This window comes from Sinocyclocheilus rhinocerous, unplaced genomic scaffold (assembly GCF_001515625.1).
Source record: "Sinocyclocheilus rhinocerous isolate Xijiao unplaced genomic scaffold, SAMN03320098_v1.1 scaffold140, whole genome shotgun sequence".
NCBI lineage: Eukaryota > Metazoa > Chordata > Actinopteri > Cypriniformes > Cyprinidae > Sinocyclocheilus > Sinocyclocheilus rhinocerous.
The window spans coordinates 1,004,340-1,017,017 of record NW_015642053.1 but is presented as its reverse complement, the minus strand read 5'-3'; the positions used below and the strand labels follow the sequence as shown (position 1 = coordinate 1,017,017).

General features: G+C 36.5%; 2 protein-coding genes across 6 annotated transcripts in view; one reads left to right on the top strand and one right to left on the bottom strand.

The window, feature by feature from the left end:
* LOC107755462 (protein transport protein Sec24C-like) overlaps positions 1 to 5,098 on the bottom strand; it is a 23,226-nt gene extending 18,128 nt beyond the window's left edge. For 4 of the 5 annotated variants that reach the window (XM_016572248.1, XM_016572250.1, XM_016572251.1 and 1 more), the window contains exon 1: positions 4,928 to 5,098. In XM_016572248.1, coding sequence (XP_016427734.1) covers positions 4,928 to 4,932 — 5 coding nt within the window. In that variant the 5' untranslated portion in view covers positions 4,933 to 5,098. Of the gene's footprint in view, positions 1 to 3,343; positions 3,372 to 4,927 lie in introns of all 5 variants that reach the window. The other variant, XM_016572249.1, reaches the window with a different exon arrangement.
* A 597-nt stretch (positions 5,099 to 5,695) lies between these two features.
* LOC107755461 (charged multivesicular body protein 6-like) lies at positions 5,696 to 10,244 on the top strand. The gene is made up of 8 exons (XM_016572247.1): positions 5,696 to 5,956; positions 6,209 to 6,318; positions 6,419 to 6,506; positions 6,631 to 6,717; positions 6,820 to 6,885; positions 9,099 to 9,179; positions 9,276 to 9,345; positions 9,426 to 10,244. The coding sequence occupies exons 1-8, from the start codon at positions 5,894 to 5,896 to the stop codon at positions 9,473 to 9,475; spliced, it is 615 nt and encodes a 204-aa protein (XP_016427733.1). The 5' UTR covers positions 5,696 to 5,893; the 3' UTR covers positions 9,476 to 10,244.
* The last annotated feature ends 2,434 nt before the right edge of the window (positions 10,245 to 12,678 follow it).

Below are 12,678 nucleotides of genomic sequence, written 5' to 3'. Positions count from 1 at the left end.
ATAGGTTGATGTATTCTCCTGTGTTGGCAAAGGTTTATAAATGATTTACGTTACAAATCTAGTGAGATAATGCACAGTTTTTTCAGATGAACGTTAAGCAATTCAAATTCACAGCATATACAGAGGAAGAGTTTAGCCCCTTTCACACATACGGTCTTTACTGGTAAATTACCGGTAAGTTACCATTAAGAGATCATGTGTGAACAGGACCTTTTCAAAAATCCCGGTACATTTGTTCTGGCGATTATATCGTTCTTATGGAGATGACATGATTACTCTGAACGGTTTACAAAGCACCGCTGCTTTTCAATTAGTTTTCCTATATAAATATGCGTTAGATGGACATCTTTGACCATTGCGCCTCGCAGGTTTTTCAACATGTCGCGCTTCTCCATTCATCAGGGCTGCGACTCTGCAATTGGATACTATTATGCGCGTCTCGTATTTATAAGAGCAAAAAATTCTGATTGGCTAGTAATGTTAGTTTGGTTGAGAGTGAAAGCTGTGCTCCTCTCATACCATTGGTGAGGTGAACTCATGGACTTGAAAGTGATATCAATTTTTAAAATGTAGGATTATTTTTTTCCACTGCACGCCGGAGATCCGGCACGGTGCCGGAGAACATTAAGCCCTGTATATATCATCTGAAAGCTGAATAAATAAGCTTTCCATTGATGTATTGTTTGTTAGGACAATATTGGCCGAGATACAAGTATTTGAAAATCTGGAATTTGAGGGTGCAAAAAAATCAAAATATTGAGAAAATTGCCTTTAAAAGTTGTCCAAATGAAGTCCTTAGCAATGCATATTACTAATCAAAAATTACGTTTTGATATATTTACGGTAGGAAATTTACAAAATATCTTCATGGAACATGATCTTTATTTAATATCCTAATGATTTTTGGCATAAAAGAAAAATCGATAATTTTGACCCATACAATGTATTGTTGGCTATTGCTACAAATATACCCGTGCTTTTTATGACTGGTTTTGTGGTCCAGGGTCACATTTAGCACAGACTTCACCCCTGTATAAAGAGAAAAGTGATTCCTTTAGTACTCCAGAGGAAGTATTAGGCCTAGTGGTAAATGCACATCTCATCTACACATCAAATCATAAATAAAGCCCCTTAAAGTAATATTCACAACTTGCACAGTGTGACATTTCTTACTAAAACGGTATTTAGAGAGAGAAAAAAAAAAAGTTACAATGGGATTTGATTCATCCAAAAGAAATTGATTGGACCATAAAAAATATGCACTGAAGACCAGAATAGAGTTAGAAATGAATGAAAGTTTGCAGTGGATCATGAAGGTCTAGGTGGAGGTCAAGTTCACCTTAAACATCATCTCGGCATCATAATTTAATAAATTAATGTTAATAGGAGCACACACAAAAATTGGTGTAAAAACAAATTTTACTTAGACATTGTTAGTAAATTTCACAATTAATTACCAAGAAACAGCAATTAATACATTGAATTAAACATGAATTTTGAATTAAAAGACTGAAATAGTATTTTCTTGTAAAAATGTACTCCAATAATCTTTATTTACATCTTTTTTACAGTGCATGAAACTGCTGAATTAACTATTGGCAGGAGTTTAGAAAGGCAGTACCTACAATACTCCAAAATGCCCTAAAATTATGCCAAAACAGCTATTTGGTTATTAATAAGTATTAACCAAAAGCCTGCAAGGCCTAGTAAGTATCGTCAGCCAAAAATGAAAAGTTGTTTCACAATTGAGCAAGTTATTACATGGTGATGAATAAAAGTTGGTATTTGGAGTCATTCATTGGAGGCTCGGAATATGCACTGAGAAAGTAAAAAGGTCAATTTTTCATGTCAACTTTAAACTATAAAATATTGAAGTATCTTCATTTCCAACCTGAAATTTCAGGCCTGTATAGGCTTAATACTATTTAAAGTAAATTATGATGATACTCAAAAACATAACCTACATTCAAAGAAAGCACACCCTAATAACATTCACAGCACATAACAGACGTCTGACGTATTTTGTGTTCCACACCCACCTCAAACATCTGAGACTCTTCAACTCGTTAGTTCAACAGTTTACTAGAGTAACTCCTGAAGCTGCTTATATAATGGTGTTTAATAGTGTCTCCCACATATCAATTTCACAAACATCAATGAAACAGAAGCTGACTGGAGTGGACTCAAATGACACAATTACTGCCAGCACATTTGCTTTCTTAATAGAGGTTACGAAAACCCACAAAATACAGATAGAAAAGTAGTTTTAACAGCAATTATAAAATATCTACATGTATATTTTTTAATAAATCAGCTTTTAAAACTACTACTCCTCATTTCTAGCAAGTAGAATAGCAAAGCAGCATTAGCACAACGAAGCCTTGAATAATGTTGAATAATTCAAGGCAATGGATAACGTAATAGTATACAGCATCACATGTGCGAGGACTTACAGAGATAAACGTGCTTATTTTCCATCTATCTGTCTGAAATGAAATGACAGGCCTGCTGGATGACCTGAATATACACAGAGGGAAACTCAAGTCTGAGACTCAAACTGGAGTCACAAGTCTCCTGATCAAGCAACTGGTTTCCTGCCATAAGGCTTAAAGACAGTGATGATCACACAAGCAAGTGCCACTAAAAACTGCTTTTCCATCTGTGGATTTTACCACAAAGCTTGCTAGAAAAGCAGCAGCCTTTCAAAAATGTAATGAAAGTAGATTTACATTTAACAAGCGGTCATATATAGGGGGCGTGGTTTAAAAAGAAAACATATGGCAGATACCATAGTTACACATTAATTTACTATGGTGAACACAAGAGAAATTCTCTTTTTAATGAATATTCACAGAAACTTGCATTAAAGTTGTTTAGTGTTGATTTTTAGGTAAACATCCTTTTTTTGCCAACTTGAAAAAAGAAAATTAGTATTTCACACCACCCAGTGTCATGCTTTCACTTTCATACATACAAATGTATAAAATAGAAGCAATTGAGAGGGATATTAAACTGGTAAAACAATAAAACAACAACAACAACAAACTAAAAATAAATTAAGATGATGACATTAAAGGGGTAATATGATGCTGCTAAAAAGAACATTTTGTGTATTTGGTGTAATGAAATGTGTTTATGCGGTTTAAGGTAAAAAAAAAAACACATTATTTTCCACATACTGTACATTATTGTTTCTCCTCTATGCCCCGCCTTTCTGAAACGCGTCGATTTTTACAAAGCTCATCGTTGCGAAAAGCGAGGTGTGCTGTGATTGGCCAGCTATCCAGTGCGTTGTGATTGGTCGAATACCTCAAGCGTGTGACGGAAATGTTACGCCCCTTACCATATTGTGAGGCCCTGTCCAGCCGGAGCTACGAGACATAAACATAAAAAAAAAACCATTATAAATGAGGCATTTGTTGCCATCCAATGGGGACAGAATTACAGATTATAATGACTTATATTGTCTTTTTATGCGTTGCATCGCGCCGCGTAAACATAAAACCATGTCTGCATTTGTGATCGGAGAAATGACAAACAAGTGCTACTCTACACTGCCCAAAACTCGCGTTTGAATCGTCAGTGGCAAATCCTTTAAATATAAAAAACGTACTTACAAACAGCCGGCATTGAACAGCCGGCATTGTAGTCTACTCTACCAGGATCAGGAAACAGTCCTCCATAAAATGCGCTGGACACATCTGAATATTTGGGTTAAACTGTTCTGGAACAGTGTTGTAAATACAACTTAACCACTGATTTCTAGTCGTGTCCTCTTTTGGAAGGCCAAACAAAGTAGTTTCGCTTTCTCAACGAAACAGCGTCACACACGGCCTTGAGTGAGCCGCGGCCTAGAGTGAGAGGAGGCCGGCTTGAGTGAGCAGAGGCGGACGGGCTTGAGAACGGCGCGGCCAGCGGATTCGACTAAGGAGTGTCCGGCGGGCTTGCGGCAACCACATGTGATGAACCCGGGCTGGACTCCGCTTCGTCCACGGTGAAAGCCGATCCGGCGATCCACAGCGCAAAGTTGATGTATTTCCTCAGCGACCAGCACGGATCAGCTCCAGGCATGACTAAGCGGATATCGTCCTCTTTTGGAAGGCCCAAAAAAGTAGTTTCGCTTTCACAACGAAACACACAGTGTCTCCACAACATGGCCGCGGCGGCAACAGCGAGAATAAAAGTTACGCCTTCTTTCTTTGCGTGAACATTTGGGCGGCGTTATGCAAATCTTCCCACATTGTGACGTAGACGTGGGGGCGTGTTAGAACAAGCCGTTTTAGGTAGGCGTGGTTGACTTAACTTTTATAAAGAATATCTCTTTGGATTTGAGACTTTAGTCTTTGCAACTTTACAGATCTTCTTTATGCACCAAGAGCTTGTAACACTCCAAAGAGAAAGGAAAAATTGAAATCGCATCATATGACCCCTTTAAGACACTCGAAGTTGAAATGTCAATCAAGAAGTAGAGAAACAAAATCATAACAGTCAAGCAGATGCATTGCAGCAACGACACATCTGCTATTAAAACTGAATAATATACTACGGAGTCATTTAGTTACACCACACATTAGGCTTTAATAACTGACTTCATGTTTAAAATCACCGAGTGGCGTACGAGGACATTAAATCCACACACTCTCAAACCTCTTGCTAAGCTAATTTGGGATGTTTATCGTTTCTGGTTATCAAAACAGAATCATGAAATGACCCACTGGGTCTGCCAACACGCATCTCACCTTAATAAACCCTTATATCGTATGAATTACAGCAACATGTGTCACTTTAATGTATTAAATATGAAATTTAAACTCCTAAATGACTCAACGCTGCGGCTCGTGCTGAATGTGCTAAGCTAAGCTAACAGTGACAGGAAAATAAATAACCAAATAAAAAAACAAATATCAAGCGCCAATTGACAGCTCACCTCATAAACAGCTCGATGAGCTAACGAACGATTTGTCAGGACGCCGTTCCGGTTCTAAATGCCGGTAAACGCAATAGGGCTGCCGTTCTTTCACGGAAAGAGAGCAGCGAGACGGACGTTTAATCCCTTCCTCACCCGCACCGGAAGAACTGAGAATGTATGCCACGTCCACATCCGGTCATGATGAAGTAGTAGTTGACGATGGAAGACTTTCACTTTTTGGAAAAATAAAACGGTGGCCTACAATACGTTTTTTTTTAGAGAGTTATCAGTACCTTAATTGCTATCTGACCTGAAAGAACAGCTTAGTAAATTAGTCTGTAAAAAAGAGAAAGTATTAGCATACTTTTATTTTGCACTAAATCTAACCATTAAAGATATTTGGAATATTTGCTTTGCCGCTTACCCAGACTTTTTTATATTAAGCAAACCAATCTACCTTTGGAACACCTTTAATAATTTTACAATTTCTAAATTTTCAGAATATTGTAATAATAATAATAATAATAATAATAATAATAATAATTTATAACAATACAATTTATTGTTTATTATTATTATTATTCCTCAGTATAGGTATATGGGGAAAACAAGTGGTTTCCAAATGACTTTTATTTTGAAGTACAGAACTTCAGAGCGCCAAAATAAAACCATGCCCTCTATTCAATATTCCGTTTCAGAAGGAAATACGTCACTACACTGAAATAAAGTCGGCAGCAACTTCCGGTTCACGCGGACTTTAAAGTGAGACAGCAGATGGCACTATGGATGCCAACTGCCGTAAAACTCCAATGAAGAAGAAGAACTTCCGGTAGGCAGGGTCGCTTGCTGTTTTCTTCCACACCGCTTAGACTTCAGTGGTTCTGTTATGGACTGACAGATACGCGGCCTGTGGAATTAACATTTTCTCAATCTTAGAAACACCACCCCTGTCTGGACAGATAGTGGCGGGGATGCGGCATCGACATGGGAAATCTTTTCGGGAAAAAGAAAGCAACTCGGGTGACCGAGCAGGACAAAGCTGTGCTGGTGTGTTAGACAGCTGCTAACTGGCTAATCATTCTAATGAGAGAAGTTACTGTATATATATACACGCTTGATAGTCTCATAATGGTGGGTTTTACTGTACCACCGGGGATCCATGTTGATGCTGACTGTCGACTGTCCGAAAGTGATAGTTCAGTTTTGTGTTGTATAATGTAGCTATAGGACCGTTACTGTGCATTTTGTCCTTTTTTATTATTTAATTTTTCTATATTATTATTATTTGTGTGTGAGTAGCAACTGAAGCAGCAGAGAGATAAACTGAAGCAGTATCAGAAGAAGATCACGCTTCAGATGGAGAAAGAGCGACAGCTGGCCAAACAGTTATTAAAAGAAGGAAAGAAAGAGTGAGTGTGATCCTGTCTGTCCACTTGTTCCCTGTAGAACTAGAAGGTCTAGTTTCCAAAACAAGGAGAATCTCCTTCATAATATTTTGTGTTTGTTCAGGAAAGCACTCCTACTCCTCAAGAAGAAACGCTACCAGGAACAGTTATTGGACAAAACTGAAAATCAGATAAGCAACCTGGAGCGAATGGTAAATAAAACAGATCTTTGAGAATATTGTATATGATAGGCGTTGCACCATATTCTGCATTTTTTTAGCTTGTCTGCTAAAATTATTCATGAATATCACATCTAGAACTATTTTTCTTTTACAGGTACAAGATATTGAATTTGCACAAATAGAGATGAAAGTCATTGAAGGACTGAAAGTTGGCAATGATTGCCTGAAGAAAATGCATGAGGTACATAATGAGAAATTTAATATATTCTTGTTAAAGCTTGGTACAATATGATGAATTTAACATGCACACAATTGTATCTTTATTCTGTTTTCCTCTAACCAGATGCTGTCCATAGAGGAGGTGGAAAAGATCATGGATGAAACGCAAGATGCCATTGAGTATCAGAAGGTAAACTTAACTTTTCACATTCAGTAGAACTTATAAGACTCTTTATGGGAATACATACAGATATACAACAGCGTCCAAAGAAAATACTACTTTGGTGTATGTTTTCATTACAAATTATAATGTCAACATAAAAATTTGAGTAAAAAGCTGAATTGAAACGTTAATAAAAATATTTGGTATGTCCCAAAACATCTGACTCTGTCTAAAGAGTTCATATGATCAGTATCACAGATTTATTAATTTGTACATTTCATTAGTGCCTTAGTAATAGTAATAATTCTTCAGTTCACATAATTTTTTACATTTTACTTTTTTTTTTTTATTCTAACACTTCCATATACACAGTTGAAGACAAAATTATTAGCCCCCTTATAAAATGTTTCATTATTTTTTTTAAATAATTCCCAAGTGCTGTTTAACAGAGAGAAGATTTTTTCAGCACAGCATTTCTAAACATAATAGTCCAGATTTGTTGGTCTCCTGGCATGGACTCTGGTCTTCAGTGAGCCCCACAGATTTTCTATTGGATTCAGGCCAGTCAAGGATGTTCACTTTGCTCATTTGGAGGTAGTTCTACACCAGAAATGAGGTATGCTTTGGGTCGCTATCATGCTGGAAGACACAACGTCAATCCAAACCATGTTTTGCAGATTGCCTGAGGTTGTCTTTCAAAATCTTCTCGTTGTCTTCCATTTTCATGATTCCTTTGACCCTGACGAGATTCCCAGTTCCAAACGCACTGAAACATCCCCACAGCATTATACTCCCACTGCCATGTTTCACTCTGGTGATGGTGTTCTTTGGGTTGAGCACGTATCCCTTCTTTCTACAAACATAGGCAACATCTCTATGGCCAAAGAGCTCTACTTTTGTCTCATCTGACCAAAGGACACGTTTCTAGTATACATAGTTTTCCCTCCAGGTTGTCCTTCAAAATCCAGTCTAGCTTGGAGGTATCTCTTCTTCAGAAGAGGAGTTTTTCTTGGGCGGCAACCTCGCAGTCCATTCCTGTGCGGGCCTCTAGTGACCATCTTCGTTGAGACATCAGTCCCAGACTTGACTAAATCATTCACTAGTGTCTTGGCAGTTGTTCTTGGGTCTCAATAGTTTTCTTTACAAAGTTTTTAGAAATCTTTCGCTTCCTGCCTCTGTTCCCCACTGTGTGGGTCTCTTCAAACTTCTTGATAATACTTCTCACGGCTGTTCTTGACACTTGAAAATGCTTCGATAAACGTGTATATGCTTCTCCTCCTTTGTGAGCATTAACAATTCTTTTTCTCAAGTCTAAACAATTTTTTTTGTCTTTGCCATGATGACAGTACATATTATTTTACTAGTTGTTTTGAAAGATACTAATCCTCAGCTTAGAGTGTAATTTAAAGGCTTAGAGGATTAATTAGGCAAGTTAGGTTAGTTAGGCAAGTCATTGAACAACAGTGGTTTGTTCCGTAGCCAATCAAACAGATCATTTCTTAAGAGGGCTAATAATATTGACCTTAGCAATTTTTTTTAATAATTATTTTATTCCAGGCAAATTGAAATAAATAAGGCTTTCTCCAGATGAAAAATATAATAAGAAATACTGTGTTAAAATTCCCTTGCTCTGTTAAACATCACTTGGGAAATATCAGAAAACAAACTTTTTCCAAGTTGTAAATAAAACGGGGATTATTGGAGTATGTTTAACAATAAAATACCATTTTGGTCTTTTTACTTAATTTTTTACTTAAAAATAGTTTCGAAAAAACTGTCAGTGTACTGTAGGGATGTGAGATTTTTCTTAAGATTGTCTCCTTAGATTGTTATGTGCAACACAATCTTTCACTGATCTTTATTTGAGCACATGGCAGAAAAAGTTTTTGACTGACACCTGCTGAATTCAGAACCACATACTTGCATGCTTCTCTTATTGTTTTTACCATATCTTTTTAGGCAGGAATAGTAAGAATAGTATGTGATTCAGAATTCAGCAGTTCACTTTGTGTCTAATCATTTTAAAATAAAAAGTCTAAAGATGAGCAGTCATAAAGGCTGTAATAATCTTTTTCAATCTACACCACAAGCACTACATCCTCAAATCTAGAGGAACTGAGAGGCAGCTGGAGCTCTCTCACAGACATGCTGCATCTCTCTTGTGTGCTTGTTGTCGTTTCAGTCTTGTGTGTACTATGTAGTGTTTTTTTTCTCATCCCTGGTTGTCTGTGTGTGTGCAGCAAATTGATGAGATGCTGGCAGGATCTCTGACCCAGGAGGATGAGGAGGCTGTGCTAGCAGAGCTGGAGGCCATCACTCAGGTGTGTACATGAGCACTCTCTTGACAGCCCTTGTTACTGATGTTGTGTCAGCTGCTGTGATTTCATCTGTTATATACATGTCCTGTGTGTGCTCAGGGAGAAGCTGACCTTGAACTTCCTGAGGTGCCTGAAGAAGAACTACCAGAGGTTCCAGAGCAAGAGCCAGGTCTGTGTTTTCTTCTTCTCTATTTCTGAAATAAATGCACAGTATGCAAATGCTAAGAAAACCTTTTTGTAATGTTTCAGTGCGGGAGAAGGTAAAAAAGAAGCCAGAGCGAGAGATGTTGGCAGTGTAAATACAAATCTATCATACCTCCATGTCTGCTCTTGAGCCGTTCCACTGGAGACCACAAGGGCTCATCCCAAACAAAACTCTGGGGAGTGACTGACAGTCCTCCCCTTCATACATGTCGAAGACCTACAACCATGCCATTTTTTAAAATTGTATATACACTGCATATTGTATACCATTTAGTTTAGATGATTATTCTGAAATACTCTTAACAGTGCCTGGTCTTTCTAATCACCCTACAGTTTTGTCTGATCTATCATATATCAAAAGCGTATCATGTCAATGCCTGTAAATTTCTAATGCATGCATCACTTTTATTATAACAATCTCGGTTTAAAATGATTCCCAAACATTAGTGTTTTAAATACACCGTGTTTTGTCATAAACAACACAAAACTGAATCATTTAAATTATGAACTCCAGTATGTCCAGTATAAACTTTTCAATGTGCTGAAAGATGTCATTAAAAACTACAACTATGACAAGCCTTGTTTAAGTAGTAAGAACCTGATTATAAATCGATAAATAGACATCATTGAGGGAAAGTTTACAAAACCACTAGTGTACACTTATTGAGAGGAAAATAGTCAAGTCCTTACTGCATTATGCTGCACATAAACTGTTTTGTTTTTATGCAGCATACATAAGATACAAGGACATGAGCTATACAAGCAAAACTAATGACATTGGAACCCTAAATATTGTTTTTCTGTCATAGTTTAGTTTGTGACTAATGCACTGATTTATTTGAACTTGAGGTCTTATCAATTTTTTACATGTTAGCTCTCTGATTTCTGTCAACTCACTGTTCAGAAAGAACATTTGTTTATGGTCTTGGTCTATCTTCCTTGTTTTATTTTGTAGTTCTGCAACAATAAATTTCATGCAATCATTTTTCATCACTGTTGTGCCTGCAAGAAAATGAGTTCATGTAGCGGCCACTAGGCAGCAGTGTCACGCAAGCTGTGTTGGGTACAAGTCTGATTGGCTGAATCATATGGTTTGCTTTACTGCAGATAGTTATCATGCATTTCATAAAATGGACTTAGATATATCAAATCTTAATTAAGTTAACGAAAATACAAAATGAGATCTCTTTAATATCTCATATATAAATTGACATTATATACTACCATTTAAAAGTTTAGGGTCAGTATGATTTTTAAGAATGTTTTTGTTGTTGTTTTTTGTTTCTTTTTTTAGCAAAGATGCATTAAATTAATCAAAAGTGACAGTACTGTAAATACTTTGGTTACAAAAACAATATAAATTCTGTTTTTTATTTCTAATTTTCAAAGAATCCTGAAAATATTTTGCAGCACAGTTGTTTTCAACACTGATAATACAAAAAAGATTAAAAAAAAAAAAAAATCAGCATATTAGAATGATTTCTGAACGATTATGTGACACTGAAGGTTGGAGTAACTTCTGTTGAAAATCCAATTCTTCCACCACAGGAATAAATTGCATTTTTAAAAATTAAAATAGAAAGTGCTCATTTTAGATTGTAATAATATTTCACAATATTACTGTTTTTACGGTATTTTAAATCAATTGAATGCAGCCTCGGTGAGCATAAGTGACTTCTTTAAAAAACATTTTTGACCCCAAACATTTGTGTAATATCTTTGGGGTCAACGGTTTTTTTTTTTAAATTCATTAATTTAAATTCAATTTGAGATTTACAGCTATATGCATACCCCAGGTAACCGGTTACTGAGTATTTCACTAGTGTGCAGATTTTCATGAGCAAGCCTATGTTAGACCATTTTTTGAAAGGTATTGATCTAAAATTAAGTACCTGTATTGCTTAGTTGGAAGTCCATTGTCTGGAACCAGCCGGTTTGAGCTGTGTGGGGCTGCTCTTATCTTGCCTGACACAAAGCACCATGGGAGAGGGTGGCTGCCCCATGAGTCTGAATGGCTTCACCAGAGCTCAGTGTGAAGCAGTTTCGTACTGTTACATTGTTAGACAACTGACTCTGACCAATGAACAAGGGAATGTATGTTAAAGACAGAAACTGAGCTTCCTAAAAACAGTAAATGGAAGATATCCTACATAATATTATACATACATATTATGTTTAAAATCCATCTTTTTTTTTTTTACGTTAAAATCTATATTGAAATATGGAACAGTTTCTCACATCATCTCATTTGAATTAAATTACAATTTCCTTCCCTCATCCCACATTTAAAGTGAGTTTTCCATGTTTTCACACTGAAAGCTTCTCTTAATCACATCCAGCTGTTCTAAAGAGTTGCTGGATTTAGGTGTCTGTATTGATCTCTGCTTTGCTTTGTTGCTTTTTATTTACCCTTTACATTTGGTCTTGATAGATTCAGTAGATAAGACCTCCACTGTGATGCGAAATCAATCGATGTGGCCTCTAGACGGAAGCATCTCTAATGTTATACACATTTGCCAGGAACCTCCATGAGTTGTATATGTGCAGCTGGCTGAAAAAGAAACAAAGAAAGGAAATTGTCCATTGTATTGGATTTCTTGACCTTTGCAATCAAGGAGCACACAAACCATTAAATGCAGTTTACTCTCTCGCTTGACCTTTAAAACGGGTGCTCAGTCCTGCTCTTCGGGATCTACCTTCCTGCGGAGATCAGCTCTAGTTGTAATCAACACAATCTTAAATAATCAAGGTCTTGGGGATCATTTGAAAATGACGTGCAGGTGTGCTGGAACAAAGTTTAAAAGACTTATCATTCAGAAAATACTGTCGATAACTGTATTGACACTAGGCTATCGGATGAGATTAATGGAGCTGAATAATGCTATTGTCTCCTTTATAGCTGAAATTAAAGTTGTTTCAGAATTGATTAACTTTCCAACATTGACACTGTTATTTTCCTTTTTATTACTATGAAGCTGCTTTGAAACAATCTGTGTTGTATAAAGTGCTATATAAATATGTGACTTTGTATTATGTTTGGTTTCTGGGTATGATTTTGATGGAGTGGGTCAAATTGACCCTAACTGCATTCAATGCAATTCCCTAAATATCATATTATTAAAAACAAGAAGGAATCAGGTATGAACGGAACAATTTTAATATCAGTATTTGTCACACAGTACAAACAATTAATATCAAAAAGTATGATTTTTTAAAATGTGTTTAACCACATTTTTTAACCCTTTAACTGTTACCGTTCTGCTGCCAGAAGTTTACTTCTATATTACTATATTCTATA

Coding starts and splice junctions, on each gene's coding strand:
- LOC107755461 (XM_016572247.1), top strand. CDS start 5,894: ATGGGAAATCTTTTCGGGAAAAAGAAAGCAACTCGGGTGACCGAGCAG. Junction 6,319..6,418: donor TTAAAAGAAGGAAAGAAAGA/GTGAGTGTGATC, acceptor GTGTTTGTTCAG/GAAAGCACTCCTACTCCTCA. Junction 6,886..9,098: donor ATGCCATTGAGTATCAGAAG/GTAAACTTAACT, acceptor GTGTGTGTGCAG/CAAATTGATGAGATGCTGGC.